Here is an 18777-nt window from a genome sequence, read left to right as displayed (position 1 = left end):
CTCCGTGTGCGAGGAAGTATTGAGAACTCTCGCTCACAAGGAACTCACCCACCGCACAATTATTTGGTTCCCTGCTCACCTTGGCTCGAGGGTCGGAGGCCTTCCCAATGTCAACGAGCTAGCCCACTTTAAGGCGCGAGGCTTCACTTACCGCGCCGGGACTTGTGCTTCTCAGACAGAAAAGTCAGCCCCCAGCCTTCATTTTAGAGACATTTTGACTACCTTCAACGAGATCACGAAGCATTATCAATTAGGCCGTAGGTCATTTCCATTGCCATACGAAAAGTTGTCTAGGACACAGGCAATCTCTCTTCGCATGCTTCAGACGGGAACATACCCTAGCCTCGTAACCTATAGCCATTACTCCGATATTTCAGAACTTAGTCCGAACTGCCAGAATCGCAGTGATTTTAACCACATGCTCTGGAGGTGCCCCTCTTTACAAAGAAAAAATGAAGAATTTTCTCAGAACTCCTTTCATTTAATGCTCACGAGTCCGGTTCTCATACAACAAGTCAAGGCTGTCCAGAAGGCCCACGATGCGACGGTGAGGCTGGGCCTCCCCGTCCCAACGTGGGAGCGGCCCGCGATCCTACACCTATAAAACGGGGGTGGAATTTTTCAGGACCCCAATAAATGTTTCTCATCCATTCATCCGTCCATCTCTCAACCGCGGATCTGGGGAAACGAGACTGTTCATAATCAGCCCTCTCGGGCAGCTTCGGAAGCTTTTCTGAGCCAGAGCTTCTTTTGATGTAGAGCCTTCTAGACACGAGTTTGTCAAGATGTAACTCTCCTTTATGTAGATAAGCATCTACAAATATCTGTCTAAGGATGCATCTTCCTCCCTGTAAGATGGGCTAAACGTGTCCGGGAGGAAGACAACGAGACCCGCCGGACCCGAGCCGCAACGAATGGTGACCAGGATGAGATGTTGTCAGACCCCCGCAGTTCTAGCTAACCCCAATAAAGATATTATATTGCACTATTATGAAACATATACCAAGAAAACAAAGTGCTTTTTATATCTTTTTTTCTTTATTCATCGCCGGCAGAACACATTGGCATGATTCATCTACATTCACAATGTGGAAGCGTCGGCGTCTAGCTTAGCTCGTAACACACTTCCCTCGGAGCATAAGGCCGTAGGTTCGAAACCCAGCATTGCGGTCAAAATTTTTGTTTTTACTTCACTTATTATACATGATTTCCTGGAATAGCGTTGATTTCACGATCCTGAAAATATGTCTACCAAGCAAATGTTTTCACATTACATACTTTATTATAGCAGGTACGACACATGGCCCAACTATATTCACATTTAACATGAAAGAAGCGACGTTAGCGAGCAGCTTGGACGGTAAGGCGCTCGCGTTCTGTGCGCGGGCTGTAGGTTCGAAACCGAGCAGCACCATCACCTCTTTTTTTTTTTTTTCACAAGAGCAGGACCTCTTTTTTTTTTCGTCCATTTCTTTCATGGTAGCGAATCGTCATACGTGACAGAAAAACGAAAGGGCACACACACTTTTCTAATGGCGAAGCTGTTCTTTGTCGAGACTTCCCCGTTCGTTGGTCACGGGGTCTTGTGGTGTAGCGAGAGTAGGACTCGTTAGAAGAGAAAGGGCTGCGCCGCGTTAAGCTGGGCGAGGGCGAGGCTCGCTGGAAAGGGTGAACCAATAAGAGGTGTGCTAAGAGGGTGAGCGCTGAAGTTCAGTGAAAAGGGTGAAAAAGTTACAGCTGCACAAGCATGGATGAGGGTGAGCCTGATGAAAGGGGGCGTCAGCTTTGCTATTTCGAGTGTTCGCGAAGTGAAGCTGGCCGCACTTTTTCTTCAGTCGTAATAGAAATGGTTAAGCATTAAAAACCTAATAGTTGTCTATTTTGTCTGAATATGGTTGGACTTAAACTGCCTCCAATGAGCGCTTTTGCTGACGCTAAAAAAATTAAAAGTACGCGTGGAAACGACAAGTCGCACCTGAATGTCCTCAGCGTAACGAATGCATGCGATAATAAGGGCAGTTTATTTAATACAGCAAACATCTACATTCCTTATTTCTTAACGTTTCTGGCTTTGGCCGTTCGCTTGGTCAGTTCTCATCTATTTAAACAGGAGCCTTCCGATTCAAAGGTTCCCTGATACGTTAACTTCACCGCTCCACAGTCGAAAAGCAGACAAAAAAGTTGAGGCCCTTATCACCTATGATGAAGCTCAAATTTGGTCTGACGTCACACAATGTAGCAATGGCCCTAATATTAACACCTTGCGAGCTGAAGGCTCCCCTGATGCGTATACTTCCCCGCACTACAGTTGAAAATCAGCTGAAAAATCGAGGCTTTATCACCTATAATAGGGCTCGAATTTTGTCTGACGTCATACTTTGTAGCGATGGCTTTAACGTTAACACCTTGCAAGCTGAAGGTTCCCCTGATGCGTTTACTTCACCACACTAAAAACAGTCGAAAAAGTTGAGGCCCTTATCACCTATGATAAGGATCAACTTTTGTCTGACGTCACACCTCGCTGCGATGGCTTCAATTTTAACAACTTGCGAGCGGAAGGCTCCCCTACATGACGAAATTCAGCGCACTACAGTCGAAAAGCAGCCGAAAAAAGTTTAGGCCATTATCACCTATGATAAGGCTCAAGTTTTGTCTGACGTCACACCTGGCAGCGATGGCCCCAATATTAACACCTTCCGAGCTGAAGGTTCCCCTGATGCGTTTATTTCACCGCACAACAGTCGAAAAGCAGCTGAAAAGGCTGAGGTCTTTATCACCTATGATAAGGCTCAACTTTTGTCTGACGTCACACCTGGCAGCGATGGCCCTAATATTAACACCTTGCAAGCTGAAGATTCCCTTATGCGTTTACTTCCCCGCACTACAGTCGAAAAACAGTCGAAAAAGTTGAGTTCCTTATCTCCTATGATAAGGATCAACTTTCGTTTGACGTCACACCTCACTGCGACGGCTGTATTATTAACACCTTGCGAGCTGAAGGTTCCTCTGGTGCGTTTACTTCACCACACTACAGTCGAAAAACAGTCGAAAAAGTTGACCCGCAGGTCGCGGGTTCAAATCACGGCTGCGGCGGCTGCATTTCCGATGGAGGCGGAAATGTCGAGGCCCGTGTGCTCAGATTTGGGTGCACGTTAAGGAACCCCAGGTGGTCAAAATTTCCGGAGCCCTCCACTACGGCGTCTCTCATAATCATATGGTGGTTTTGGGACGTTAAACCCCACAAATCAATCAATCAATCAATCAAAAGTTGAGGCCCTTATCGCTGATAATAAGGCTCAACTTTTGTATGACGTCACACCTGGCAGCGATGGCCCTAATAAACACCTTATGAGCCGAAGGCTCCCCTGTTGCATTTACTTCACCACACTACAGTCGAAAAGCAGCTGAAAAAAATTTATACCCTTATCACCTATGATAAGGATAAACTCTCGTCTGACATCACAGCTGCAGCGATTGGGCTACAACGCGTGTTTTTTGGTTCCACAGATCTCAGAACCAGCCCAAAACATGTTCCCACGGTCTGCGTCGTTGGGAAGCCAACTTCCTGTCGTGACCACGGCAGGAAATGAGTTAGACGAATTCCGAGCCTCGACTCATTCGAGTGCTTTTCTACACATCTACTGCAGTAAAGTAAATGTGTGAGGGAGCAGTAGAGGGGAAACATTTAGCTTGAAAGGCTTTTGTTGAAATACATGAGGACTACTGAAGCTGGCACAACAAACAGGAAACATCAAAAAATGAGTTGTGAAGAGGTTTTCTTCATTGAAGGAACTTATTACCATTTACTGTCGTTACGCTGGGGGCATTTACCTAGGTTTTGTTGATTTAGTACGAAGTTGGGCAGGTAGTTAAAATGCAACTGTGTGTAAAGAGGATGTAATATCGAGACCTCAAATGTGCCACTCAACGAGGCAACTGTTAGCTCTGGCCGTCCATTCGATCACATAAAACGAATTGCTGTAATAAAGTAAATGCGTTAAAAAATTTACGGAGGGCGCAACTAGGATTCGAACCTACAACCACTCGTTCCGAAGGTGGGCGTCATACCAACCAGGCCACACGCCCAAGCGTGCGAAAGGCGATATATCTGGCTGATATCTGTACCGGTACGTAAAAAAAGAAATACAATTAAACAAAAAGTTTAAAACGAAGGGGAGGGGGGGGGGGCACGGCACGATCACCCAACAATTCTTGATTTTCAGCGTGAACTAGATGTAGGTGGTCTATTGTACCTCTTCATGTATGAAAAGTAGGGTGTACAAGAATATTTCAGTGCAAATCAAGCCCTAGAAGTCACCGGCTGTAAGCCCCCGCCCACCGCCGGCGATTGAGGCGTCCCCTATTTTGTCATGGCATCTGTAACGTCATGAGCAGCATAGAGCGGGGTCATTGTCTTCTATTAATGTTTCAGCCTCGGCGAACGGTTCAATTAAAGTGGCTAACCGAAAAAAAAAAACTAAAATACCTCGGTTTCACGTGCAGCTCACCACGCGAAAATATTGTTCGCATAAATGCAGACGCTCGCAGAGCTATCGGCTTTTCACGTCCCGGCTCGCGTGCTTATAAACGTATTAAGTCATAAGTTAAGTGTTCCGCCAAATGTGCTAAAATTTCGCCAGCTAATTTTTGAATGCTCAAGGACGAATACACATAGCACAGGTTATTACCAAAAATTGGTTGTCATGCCCACTTTAAGTCTCTGATATAATACTGCGTAATAGTTGCATAAAAGCTCTCTCTGGGATGACGATAGTTATAGCGCGAGAACAAAACGACGACACAGAGACGGGAAGGACACGAAGAACACGGGCGCCAACTTCCAACTGAGTTTATTGCGCAGAGCGCGAAAATATATAGAGGAGACGGCAACCATGTGACAAAAACCATATGGCACAAAGAGCAGCACATGAGTAAGAGAAAAACAAAAACGAAAAACAAAAGCACAGAAAAGGCCAAGAAAAGTTTATAAGGAAACCTTAGAAGTCGCCGGCTGTAAACCCCCGCCCACCGCCGACGACTGAGGCGTCCTCTATTTTGCCATAACGTGTGAGACGTCATGTGCAGCATAGAGCGGGGTCACTGTCTTCTATTAATGTTTCAGCCGCTGCGTCGTTTTGTTCTCGCGCTATAACTATCGTCCTGTCATACCAACTAGCCCAAGCTGCCACACTCTCTCTGGGAGAAGATTTGAAGCCTCATTTGAGCATGGTACACCAATAATATTTTTGTCTTTTCGAAAATGTAATGCCAAGCACGCGTTTCGGTCATCACGGCATGGTTATTTCGTTAAGCCGTTCTAGATACTGACGAACGCAAGAAGCTACAGGAAAAAGACTCTGCGCCAGGGCCGCTGGTGCCGCCTCCCTCTCCACCTGAGAACAACGTTCTCGAGAAAGCAAGGGGGGAGGGGGGTGAAGGCACTGAAGGCTTCTGTATGGTAAAACGATGCTTACTCGTCATTTATACAACGACCAACGCATGTTCAGGGTGGACTTTTTTTTTTCGTTGGTGGTAGCGGCTGTGGTGAGCGAACTTTATTTCGGTCTAGAGAAGACGCAGCAATTTCCTCGGACGATGCAGAACGACGCAGAATTTATTCCTAATAGAGAAATTCACATAAAAAACAGCGCCAATAACGAGAGACAAGAAAAAGAAGGAGACAGACAGCGGCACTGATACCACGTTAGCTAATAGAGGAAATTGCGTAGCCCTTGTGGGAGCGCGGCTAAGCGCTAACAGAACGACTCCCGTCTCTGTAGCTTTCGCTGTTTCCTTGGTGATTGGTTTATGAAGTTTAAAGCCTCAAAGCGACTCGGGCTGCGAGAGTCGTCGCAAGGGCGGGTCCCGGATGATTTCTGTCACTCGGGGTTCTTCATTGCGCCTTTACATCCTACGATACGTGGGTCAAACCTCACTCGGCTCACGTAGGCGCGTATTGTACGGCATGCTTGCAGGTCAGGTGAGCCTGTCGGACTGGTGCACGGTGATGGAGAACGTGGTGGGCCTGCACGTCACATGGCGCATACTGTGTCCCAAGATCGCTCAGTGCGACCCCGTCACCGGAGGCGTCCTCTACGAGTCCACCTTCGACGAGTACGCACTCACCAACAAACTCACTCAGGTGAGACAGGCGCATGCGGTGGTTCCCGATGCTTTAGTTATACGTAGAAGGCAATGTGGTGATACGGTAAAACTAAAGAGTTGAGAGGGAGCTATAGGTAACTTCGAAACGGTGCCATGAAAGAGGCGCAATATCCAGAAGATGCACCTTGAAAACAATGCTGTTTTCTTACCAGTGTTTTAGGCAAAGAAAATTCAGCTCTATATGAACAGGCAACTGCTGTTAGTTCAATGAGAACCAACAAACAATCAGGCGAATGAAAGTATAACGGACGTTATATGTGAGTAAATAAAGTTGACGTGAAGACGACTTGCCGCCGGCAGGGATCGAACATCGAACCTTCGAAAAAACAGTTAGATGCTCCACCAATTGAGCTGTGACGGCGCCATCATCCCGTCTATACGTCATCGGGCTTCATTGTCCATTGGTTATCGTTTAGCTTGTGTCTAACAACAAAAGAAACGAGCCCTGAAGTTTTCCTCATTACTATTGGAGACGCTTATAGACTAGCCTTGAGCATGGCCTACGTTGAAATTCGTTCGCATGAATGCCTCGGGGTTTCTGCAGGCAATTTGAAAAGGGGAGTACGTACAGTGTGGCATAAGGGGCACGGTGCATACGTTCACACCTGGTGGTCGACTTCAAGGCACCTTGTTATTAGGTTACGTACGTATGCCGTTACCGCTAAGCTGTCAAGAGTGGTATTCGAGTATGGCAGTTATCCGAGATGCTGACAGCACCAGAGAGGTAACCATATTTGGGAGATGCCACTAGCGGCCATTTCAAACAAAGTTGTTTTTTTTTTCTTTACCAGCTTCGTTATATATATATTGTAAGCGTGACGAACTCATCCTGGGGTAGAGCTAGTTAGATTTAAAAACATGTAGTAACAAGAAAGTACTATTTCTGCACCCGTGGTCGTATCTTATACAAAGCTTAAACGGGTCGTGCAACACTTTTTCAGCATCGTCAGAAAAAACGCGGCCAATCGGTAGTGAAATAATAATAGTATTTAGGTTTTACGTCCAGGAACCTCGATATGAGGGACGCCGTACTAGAGGGCTTGGGAACTTTCGACCATCGGATGTTGCATAGAGACATAGCACAGTACACTGGCCCCTCCTACCATTTCGCTTCCATCGAAATGTGATCGCCGCGGCTGGGGTCGAACCCGCGACCTTCGGCTAATCGGTAGTCGAGGATCCTGAGAACATGCGAGCCAAGCCTTGTAGCGCAGCCCGGGGCCTGGAATTTACAATCAATTCTCAAAACCAGCTAAATAACTTTCGCTCTTCTCTCGACAAATGATGTCATAAACCTAAATGGCCGCGTCGTAGCGCAAAGTTCATTGTCATTGGCTGATCTGAACATCGTGAGCCGCATATCTATACCGCGGCCGCCGCGACGTGCCCGCTCGCTCGCTATCGCACAGAAAGTAAGCCGCACATTTGGAGGCGAGAAGAATGCAAAGAAAGTGCTGAAAGTCATAACGTGCGCTAACGAACGGTCACCTTGTCATCTCCTGGCCCCGCGTAGCTTCCCGCGCGCTTGCTGTAACGGGAGGAGAGAGAAAGGGCTTGAAGCGCGCGGTAAATCCCCATTACTCAGCTCGTAAGCTCGTACTTGAAGGACTAAGGAAAGTCCTCGATTGCGGGATGCGACGACGGTTAGTCGGCCCTGCTCCTTGGCGGTTGCCTCCGCCCATCCCGTGGCCCAGGCCTTCGGCCTTCCTTTGAGGACATTCGCCGCGGACAGCGATGCGACACTGTTAACGTAGGCGACATTGTCAAACGCTATATATATTTACCAGAAAATCTTAATGGCGTGAAGTATATAGCGCTGGCAGTAAGTCTGCGAAGCGGCACCGCTATTTGAACGACGGCGTAGTCGGCGTGGATGTTTCTCTTTCTAACGCGGGGCTAGACTAAAACTGTCAGAATGAAACATTTTTGTTTTCTTCATTCACAGAATGGTCCTACCTTTCTCGAGTCACTGTACAGAAACAAAGACAGCTTGGAAACAATATTCAGGATTATGGACAAAGATGGCTCTGGTAAGTTGAACTGCGTATACCATTTTGTGTATTGTCCGAAGGATCGACGACGTTGCGACTGTGGGTGCGCACGCGGCTTGAAATGCTCCTAAGCGTGATCTAAAGCGCGCACTCAATAACAGTTGTAATGCGAATGAGCGTAGTAAAACCACTGCGAAGCTGTCCGTGTGTTAAAGGGACACTAAATAAAAAAAAACAATTTTTATCGCCTTAGTTAATTACCCTTTCACAATGCGAAAAACGTCACGTTTATTGCGAGAAGAGGCTCAATCAACGAGAAACGAAAAAGCGGTTGCCGACGCCACCCTGACGTTCTCGTACCAGTCGGCGTGCACGTCATAAATTTTGACGGTTCCTACAAGGCCTTGGTAGTGCCTAATATGTAAAGATGAATTAAATTGTCTTCTGGGGTAGCGAGACACCTAACATAGGAAGTTTCAGAAAACCTCATTGAGTCAATCTGCCCAAAATACCAAGAAAACTGGCATTTGACATTCGTGACGTTGCGATCTGAGACTTTGGACAGAAATTTAGAAGGTAAACTTTTGACATACATTTTCCGCATCTATTAATAAACCTATGGTGGTGGAATTGGAAGCACCGCAGTTTTCGTAACATGCTTTGTCAACCTAAATCAATTTATTATATCGCTTAAGTGTCCCATTAACTTATCACGGGAACCGTCACTTCGCAGGGCTGATCTCGATGGAGGAGTTCAAGGACGCTTGCGACCTCCTGGCCCAGCACGCCAACACCCCGATGTCCGAAGAGCAGGTCGAGGAGCTCGCGAGGAGCATCGACATCAACAAGGACGGATTCATCGACTTCAACGAGTTCCTCGAGGCATTCCGACTCGTAGACAAGAGGCCGCTTACGCCGCCACTGGCCTCCAAGGAGAGCAACGGCACGCCCTGCAACGGCGTGGCGAACGCTACCGCTCCCGTGGCCACCATCGACGAGGACGTCGAGGAAGACGAGGACGAACAGGAGTCCTACTGCACCAAGCTCTGAGGCGACAGCGTGCAGTGACGTACCCGGGCGGTGCACGGGACTGTCTTTCCTTTCGCCAAGGCACTACGGGACTCCTCGTGACGCAGTGTCCGTTCCTCTAGGCTGCTAAAAAACTTGGGACGAACGCTGCGCTGATGTCGCTGAAAGAACGCGACCGTTAAGTGCTACAGTGTGATGTTCGGAACAGATGCGTTGCGACCCACGTTCTCATTTCCGGAGACGCCGCTGTCTCGGGAGCGAAGCAATGCTGATAGACGGAGCTGGTGCCGGAGTCGAGATTGAATAAGACGGCCAGAAAATTGCGACTTGCAGGACGAGATTGCCACCTGCTAAATTGAGCTTAGCAATGCCGACATCATACACGTACAAAAAAGAAGAGTGGAAAGGTTATTTTATTTCGTTCAGGTATATGAGTAGGTATTTACATACTCTAAGCCTAAAAGCAGGTCGTGAAGTACCCTGTTTAGCTGAATAGACGAGAAAATTAAAAACAAAAGAAAACAAAAACATTCCTACCCGCTGTTTGAAGTTATATGCTTCGAAAACATCAGTCGCATAGACTAGCGCAATTATTCAGCCAGTAAGTAGCCTACAGAGCCGGTAAACGGTGTTGTAAAGCAGTTTGTAGCACGAAGGAAAGGCGCAACAGAAGCAGCAACGTCAAGACGGATTCACAGCTAGGTGCATCCAGCTCGGCGATGAAGTGATTTCACCGGTATTAAGTGACGTGAATGTGACGTCGTGACATACATTCATGCGAGGGAATGCGCTGTTACCTACATAAGCTCCTAAATAGGAATGCACGTACATAAGCTCAATCTGCGAATCGGTTCCTGAATCACCTCGTAACATGTGAGACAAACAGGCATTTATGATCATCGCTAAAACGTGGCTGAAAAGTTTCACGTTGTTTGCTAAACGAACTTTCACGACATTGTTATGGCATTCAACGTGCTGCAGGTCACGAAAAAAAAAATTGTTTCAGCATTCCATGAGTGTTGTCATAGCGGGAGTGACGGGGTCAAGAAAAAATTCGAATTCTCACCGTTACGGTAATCTATGATCTTGTAATTAGCTCGAAGTAGCTCACTTTCTCAACGTCACTGCGGGGATGGAGAGGAGGTGAACTACTGTTGAAGATGCGGGAATATTACAAGCTATTTTTCATGGCAGGAAAGTTTGCTTTGAAATTCGACTTCACAGCAATACGGTTCACACTGCCGTAGAGCCACACCTCAAAGCACAAGTGTCACTGCCGTGAAACCACACTTCAAGAAGAAATGCCCGTCTAAGTGGCATCCCAGTCTTACTGCTGTTTTTTTTTTTTTTGCTTCACTGGGAGCGTAAATATACGGTGCTGCTTCTGAAAGGTTTACAAGCTTGCTTCGCTATGACTTGGTAACTTATGGGTATGGATTTCTATGGCAAAAGCCAACACGTGTTTCAGGTGCTCAGCAGCAGCCCATCGTACCTTTCATCCTATAGACCTTGTCACAGGAGAGAAAAAACGCCCTCATGCTGGGCTACGCGCGGGATTACAAAGGCTGATGTCATATACCTTGTCACGGAAGAAAAAAAACGCCGTCATGCTGGGCTACGCGCGGGAACACAAAGGCTGATGTCCCAGCCTTGGCAATAAATTTTGTGGGGCGCCAGACCTGTTTAACACAGCCCAAGGAGGATTATGGCGGCGCCCAGAGAACCGTCTGTGAAAGGTCTATACAAACAGATTTTAGTCACCCTTGAAGCAACATACATACATAGCAACATGCTCTGGTAACACGACGTCACCCAGGCTGCTGATCTGATTGGCTGTGGACTGCGCGAAAGTAAGATTGGCTGGTCGGGTGGCAGCACCTGTCGGAGCAGATATCAACCATTCCGCGATCTTCGTCTTTTTTGCCAGACGACATGCATGCTGCCGGACTTACTGGGTGATGGCCTCTGAGATTGCGTGCAACCTGTCAACGTGCAATCTCCGGGGTCTAGACTGGGTAAAGCACGAGTGTGCTCATGAGAGCACTGCGATGCCAGTCTGTCTCATGAGTTGAGGAACTACGGCAGGGGTGAGAAGGTGTATATGACATAATTATCCATAGCTTCCTCGGTACACGGCATGTCGCTAAATTTGTGATGCGAATGGTTTAATGATGCTCTAGCCTAAATGCTGAAAATACTTCAAAAAACAATTTCAGGGTCCCTTTAAAGCGGTAACTGGAGCCACATGCAAAAACACTCTTAGACTTTTGTTCTGGTAAAGATATAGACACAATTATCTTGGTTTGCCCACGCTTAGGACAAGCACCTGTTTGGTGTAAGAAGTCTCGGTGGCTGAATACGTTACTCTTCAAGTGGCCTTGGAACTTCTGGCAGACTATGCACTGAATACGTATAACATACTTTGTGAGCTCAACAACACATGTAGTGGAGTAGGAATGGCGCTTAATGTTTGGACGAGCTCTGAGCTGCATTAATGCTGGTGCCTCAAACTACAACTATTGGCATATCTGTGAACACTGAACTGTCTTGATGAACGCATCTCTAAAATGCATACATGATAAGCGTGACTGCTAGCAGACATCGCTATATCCAATACGCACAAATCAAATATAGTCACCTATTTGGAGAACTCATCCTTTTTCTTTTTATGTTTTCAATACAGTATCAAGCAGCAACAAATGTTTATTTTTTTACATCTCTTCAACATCAGAATTTCACATTTACAATATCTTGAAGAGCCACCAGCTGCAAAAAGTCAACATTCGTTTTTTTTCTCTTTAGTATTTTTTATGTATGCCACACACACACCCATCGAATAGTGCCCACGAGGACAGAGTATTAGAGAGGTTTCAAGGTTTGAAACCGCCATGAGTTTTGTTATCGTGAGTACATAAGGATTATGCAGAATATAACGAGCATGTGCCTACACACAGGGTCATATAGGAGTCATTCAATATGATGAGTTGCTTCATGGTGCCTGCGCTAGACATACAGATACTACATGTTTCATAACAGTGCCCCATGTAAGACACATTTAGGGGTACTTCTAAGTGATGCGGAGAAACACTTGTCTATTGTGGGGTCTTTCTGGCACTCATCCAATCATAGTGCAAGCTCTATTCAACATAAGCGTGCTAGCCGATGCAGTGCCGTGCCATGCACACTTGTTCAATTCAAACGAGCTGTTACCACCCCTTAGAAATCCACTCAATGAGGTGTTGATGGCATGTCAAAATACCGAGACACAAAACAAAGCAAGTATCTGCACACTTGCAAGGCTAATGCTAATGAGTTAAGCCTTTCACACTCTCTCATGAGCAATGTGAGCATTATTAACATCACTATCTTATGACGCTACTCCGCTTCTCTTACCATAACTCAGCCAAGTATGTTTCACCGAACTCTATTCTCACACTTGTGCCACTTATCTCCTGTATTCGCATCGTACCAGAAAAACCCGTAAAAGTCATCCTATGAACCTGTTCGTGTCGTATACCAATGCAGTTCAAGTGCCCCACATCAATTGCCAAAGCACACTTAATACCGTTCTTATAATTTCGCGCTAATTATTGCTTAGACCTTGCACATTCTTCACTTTTGTACAGCTGTGTTCCTCTTCGTGCGATTTCATGCACACTTGTGTGCTGCATTCTGTATGATAACCGTGGCCTGTGCTTGCTGTGCCCAAGTGTATGTCTTTGTGTGCGTGCACACATATATAGTCCCTGCACTTCTACCATGTTCTATGATTTCACCAGCTGGTTTGAAACGGTGGTCCAGAGACTGAAATAGAAGGTGATGTCGTATAGAACCTCTTATGTCGCCTCAGGGTCCAACTCGCTGCCGAGCTCTACTCGAGATTCCCGTCTGCACATTGCGCTGCCCTTTCTTTTTTATCATACGAAGATGAAAAAACACAAACCACTGGATGGTTCCATAACTCATTATCATGCGTGCTGAGAAAGCAACCTTTTATAACAATGAAGTAAGGTGAGTAGATGTCTACCTACAGCTGAGTGGATGAGTAGTGACTATTTGGCAAGGAAAAATACAGTCAATCTCGTTACAAATGTATCTGTGTAGAATGGTACTATATTATCAAGGTAAACTGTCATCTAGCTTAGCTAAATAATTGAAAAAATATCTTTAATATAGGACATCTGGCCTTTTATAAAAGGAACATCCACTGGTTTCGCACTGATGCATGCGCATTGGTTTTGACATTCATGCACGCGCTTAAGACGACCTGATAAACACAACTTATCTCCTGAGCAGAGCAGCCCATACAGCATTTGAGACTTAGTGGTTTGCTGTTTGTAGACATTACATGCATAAAATCACAATACCTTATCTTATTTATAGATATAAATGCAGTGCTTTTTTTTTACAGAGAGATAAATGTGTGCACATTAATGTACAGATTACGTGTTCGTGCACTTACTGCCATTGGCTCAATATAACGGCTTCCTAGACTCAATAAACAAGTATATCATGCAAGTTGATATGAATTTATCTTCTTGTGTAAAATTTGTGCCCTGCCTACCAAGATGGATGCCTGGACTCCGACTCAAAAGTCTTGAGGACAAACCAATAATGTCAAATTATTGCCAATGGAAATGGCACTTGTTGCAATTTCTGCTGCTGGAACCGTTGTATACAGAACTTCCAGTTTCTTTTAAATATTGCTTCTTAAAGAACCTGTACAGGAAGTAGAGACTCACACACAAATATATAGTTAGCTTTAGCTAGTCTCCAATAGATCTCTAATGATGACAAAACTGACATGTCAAGCTAATAAAACACAATTAGCTATAGCAATCAGGAAATAAATGCTGCCTGCACCCTTTTTCGAGTAAGCAACAGCAGAAATACAAGTATTTCACAATGAAACAGCCTTAAATTTCTAGTTGGCATTGCTTCTCTTTTCCTATTTCAGTGTATGCTTCTAGCATATGCTATGACATGAAATAGGAGTTGTCGCTCGGTGAAAAAAAACGTGACATGCCCATTCGATTGTTTGTTGCTTGTGAACCCTGTTCTTCCAGTGCAGAAGCTCGATTCTTGAATCACAAATTCACGTCTTCATTTTCGAGCACAGCCCTTTTGGCATTTCACAACAGAAGATATAAGCTGCAACATTAACGAACTGCACAAAAAAATTCATTTCTCAAATGAAGCCTGTCAGGGCTGCTGCTGCTCCTGCATGAATCTCGTGCTCATGTGACCACATCCTTCCTTGACGTTCGCTAGTACTAGGCTTCATTATACTCTTTCATAATGTAGCATAATGTAGCTTCTTTAGATGTTGCCTTGTTTTGTATCATTGCAATCACACAGATGTACTTGCATGTCTTTGACAGTGTGCATCACACCGTATATATTATTGTGCTGTTACGTTGTGCTATTGTTCCTCGTTCAACATGCGCTACCTCTGTAGCTGCACCATCTAATGCTACCAATGCAACAAACTCGGTACTCCTAAGTGGGACGCCTATTCCTTTTTGACTGTTTCCGAGATTTGTGCTGTTATATCTTGTATATGATATGAAAGTAATATATATACATAACTTGCCTGTTCGATTACCAGCAGTTAGAGTGTTTAGCTCCCCGAAACATAGATTCTGTAGAGTGCGCCAAGTTAAACAGCCAGATGTTTTCTTCACGAACGACTGCGTGCCAAGATGTATGAATTGTTTGGGCTTCATGACATGGCTAGTTCTTTGAAGACACACCAACGAAATGAGGCTGCATCCTTTTGCCTTCATACTACATGAATGTTTGCACTGCAGTCAAGTTAAAAAAAATCTACTTGTAGAAAATGTAAACATTGTATAATTGCTGAACTGTGCTATATGAATTCTCACCTTATTACCATCACTTTGAATGAGCACTCTGAGCTAAAGTTTTACTGGTCACAGTTGCATGTGCTAGCAAAGTCATATGCTAGTGTATATGCACATACATACTATCCGCAACTCTTTTACAATACAGTTTTAAAGAATAAGTATGTAGCTTTTTTTATGCATTGGTTAGAACAAGCGATTGTTTTGCTCATGCTATTCTACATGTCTATTAATATGAGAATTGAAGTGCATGACTATGGACGATTAACATGTATGCATTGCATTTCGTCCTGTCATCTCGTTTCCTTACCTCCTATAGCAGGTTCTCTAATATTGACTGATACCAACTTGTAAAGTAACCGAATATAATGTTAATGTTGAAATTTGACAAAGGTTCTTGGTTTTGACAGTGATGTGCTTTAATTAGGAGTATTCACTGGTATTGAAAACGCATTTTAGCCTTAAACTGGACTGACACCTATGTACACATCATGAATCACAACATTGCATGTAGGTGTTGTATAGCCTAAACGTCAGTTGAAGATGCCCTTGAGCCTTAAAAGCCGATTCTATATAATCATAGAGTGCAGTATCAAAAGTATGCAGGTCACTGGGCAACTCACTGAGAGCACAAAAATTGAGTAAATTCAGTATTTTCAGTTAGGACACTACGTGCACTTGTGGACTCACACCATTTTATGTAGGACGTCTAAACTATGCACAGACAGCAGTAAACACATAGCAATGCTAGTTTGACCTTACAACAGTCGTAGACAGTGTGCCAACAGTCTTATTATGCTCGCATAAGGGTGGCTATGCTCCAGGAATGCTGCTAAGTTTATTCTCCTCCCTCTCTTTTGCATTACTGTATGGGGATCATGAACAAGTAGTTCCCACCAATGCTTGTTACACCTCAGGAAAGCTCCACTCCACTCTCTGCTGGTTGTTTCACCCAGGACGAGAGTGACCAGTACACTTTTGATGAAGACAGTACAGCACTTAGAGCATGTTGAATCAAATAAGACAATAGCCAGAATCTAAAATAGCAAGGTTACCCAGCCGAGTGGAGTGATACTTCACATCGAAAGTCCCTGTGCCGGATCGCCAATACCAAAGGGTGAAAAGTGAAAGTGGGCTAGTGCATCCTCGTTAGTTCATTTCATTCATTGCCCTCACTGGGTTGGTCGTGGCCACAGTTATCACATCAAATGACAAGAATGTATGCAGGTTATGAATTGTACTGTACCTAACGCGTGTCCCGCTCGCCAAATCAGTTCAGGACACGTACTGTGTTTTGGTCATACCCGCGTGCACCTTTCTGTGGGACGACTATTTTGTACACACTGTAAAGTGTGCCAGTATTCACCAAGCTAAAGGCCCCTCATATATTTTCTTTTACGCTAGAATGTCTTCTGGGTCTCTCGTGTAAAAAAATACTATTGCAGCCTTCCAAAATTGCTTGAATAACATGCTACACAATGTCAGGACAAAGGAAATCAGTGATATTTACTAGTTTAATGCACCTTCTCAATAAAATGGTTCTCCTTTATAGTGAATACCGCACTTATCACACGTCTAAGGCCACCGCTAGACATTTTCTGCTTTTATGTGTACACATTATTGCCCTTGCTTTCAGTTTGCGAGTTGCTAGTAGCAGACCAGATAACTCAAATGCATCTGTATTGTCTGGTTTCTTTCTCTGTTTTGTTTTTGCATGCCTTGCTTTTTTTCATGACGAATGCTTACCGATTAGCTCAACCTGCTGCCATTATAATCCTTTCTACTTAGCGTGTTGCTATTAGTAAAAATTAAATAGTAAAAACCAGTAGCCTACACCAAACTTTTTTGCATCAGGAACAAAAAAATGTCGTAGAGAATCTTTGTCATCAACTTGCTACAAAGTTAAGTGCATAGCACTACTTTTCCATTTTTTTTAGCTAATACAAAGCAGTTTTTTTAGAATTGTGACAAGATGCTTAAAGGAGTAGGAATACAAAAATTTCCATTTTTTTTTGCAGCATAAGATTGCTGAGGGCCAGTTAGTCATAACACAACACATTGTTTGCTGTAGTGCATGACAGATAATTATTTGCAGGCTCCTCAATACCGCCAGTGTGAGTTTCAGTTTGAGAAAGCTCCAAAAACAACAAGCCGCCAGGTGCAACTATCACCACCTAGCGTGTACAACAATCAACCACGTCAACACACAGAACTGCGAAACACTTCCACACAGTCTAGATCAAGAAGTCGTCTTGAATAGGAGCGGGAAAGCAGTGTCGCCAAACACAAAAATTTCATGCGTGCACTGCAGCCACAAAGTTTTGAGTAGCTGCCATAAAGTAATCTACAGGCACAAATACAGTAAAAGAATAATGGTGACTATGACATCGTTATAACTTGTACAGGCTGCAACGTGACAAGAAGAAAGGGGGCTCGCCTTTGAGTCCCTTTTGAGGGTTCCAGTGCCCTGAGGTGCGGTGTACAGTGCTCGTTCATGCACGCAGTCTTCAAGATACATAAAAATACCTTCCATGCCATATTTGTTGATATTTTGCAGATAATACTTGCATGTTCACAGGAATTCATCCCTCAAGCTACCTTGCTCGCGAAATTTTGTGGCCATACCCCTTTAAATGAAACTACCCTTTGGTGCTCTTGAGAGGGCTTCCAAAATCTTAAACATATATAGTAACTCTAGTCCAGAGCTGTCGAATCATGAAGCTTAAGCCAACGCATGCCATCATAATGCTGTTTCTTTCACACCTACCTGCTGAACTGCACGTCAGTCTTGCAGAGCCAGCTGTTCTTTGCAAAATCAATTTCTGGACCAATAGAATGAATCATCAGCCACTCAGATGAATGTTTACAAAAGAAAGGAACATGGTGCACAAGGAGGCCTAAACGGCTTGTTTTGATAGAAACATGGACATGACACCCAGCACTTAGCCATAACCTTTCTCAAAAAAAAGAAAGGCAATTGTTTTTACAACTGCACAATCTGCCAAAGGGGCACATTGTTAGTATGTATGGAGAGCTGTGCATCAATACTGCTTTGCTGCTGTTTGTTTTTTGTTAACACAAGTTCGAGAACACTAGTTCAAGATCTGAAGCACATTGGCTGTGGCAAGTTCCACGCACACAGTATTGCCAGAAGCATGGAGAAGGTGCCGTCATGAGAAACAAATGTTTGTGACCCAAGTTTCCTGCTGTGTGTATATCACTGTGTACATACATCTCCTCACATTAAGCCAGTAAAGTGATACTGTGGTATGCACTATATGCACCCACACCAAGCACAAAGATAATAAACTTGTTATTTAAGCATAACCATCTTGGTGTTTAATTGATGCCATGGAGCAGCATCTTTCCATGGAAGCAACCAAGTGTACACTGATGCGACTCACCACAATTCAACTTAACCAAAAGTGCCTTTGTGTAGCGGCTCCTGTTTCTCTTACATTTATTCAAATAAATAAAGAAGTCCATCGGAGAACCTACACAACCCCATCAGCAAAAGCGTAGAGCTGGTACAGCTGCTACATTGAAAGTGACCACATGCTGAGATAAATATTCAAACAAAGTGAGGCCCCAATTTACAAAAATTTGGCAACCATTAGGTAGCCTGCCACCGCTTTCACAATATTCTCATTACAGCATTAATCAAAACCAGCAGACAATGGAGCTAAGCAATGTACGGGGGACGTTCAATGCCCCATTTTTAAGTGTAT

General features: G+C 44.5%; 1 protein-coding gene across 2 annotated transcripts in view; it reads left to right on the top strand.

The window, feature by feature from the left end:
* rdgC (retinal degeneration C) overlaps positions 1 to 18376 on the top strand; it is a 276602-nt gene extending 258226 nt beyond the window's left edge. For both annotated transcript variants that reach the window (XM_037421306.2, XM_037421307.2), the window contains exons 13-15: positions 5976 to 6142; positions 8111 to 8195; positions 8890 to 18376. In XM_037421306.2, the coding sequence (XP_037277203.2) occupies positions 5976 to 6142; positions 8111 to 8195; positions 8890 to 9206 (569 nt within the window). In that variant the 3' untranslated portion in view covers positions 9207 to 18376. The remainder of the gene's footprint in view (positions 1 to 5975; positions 6143 to 8110; positions 8196 to 8889) is intronic.
* The last annotated feature ends 401 nt before the right edge of the window (positions 18377 to 18777 follow it).

Source organism: Rhipicephalus microplus, chromosome 2 (assembly GCF_043290135.1).
Source record: "Rhipicephalus microplus isolate Deutch F79 chromosome 2, USDA_Rmic, whole genome shotgun sequence".
Taxonomy (NCBI): Eukaryota; Metazoa; Arthropoda; class Arachnida; order Ixodida; family Ixodidae; genus Rhipicephalus; species Rhipicephalus microplus.
This window is presented reverse-complemented; position numbering and strand designations above follow the sequence as displayed.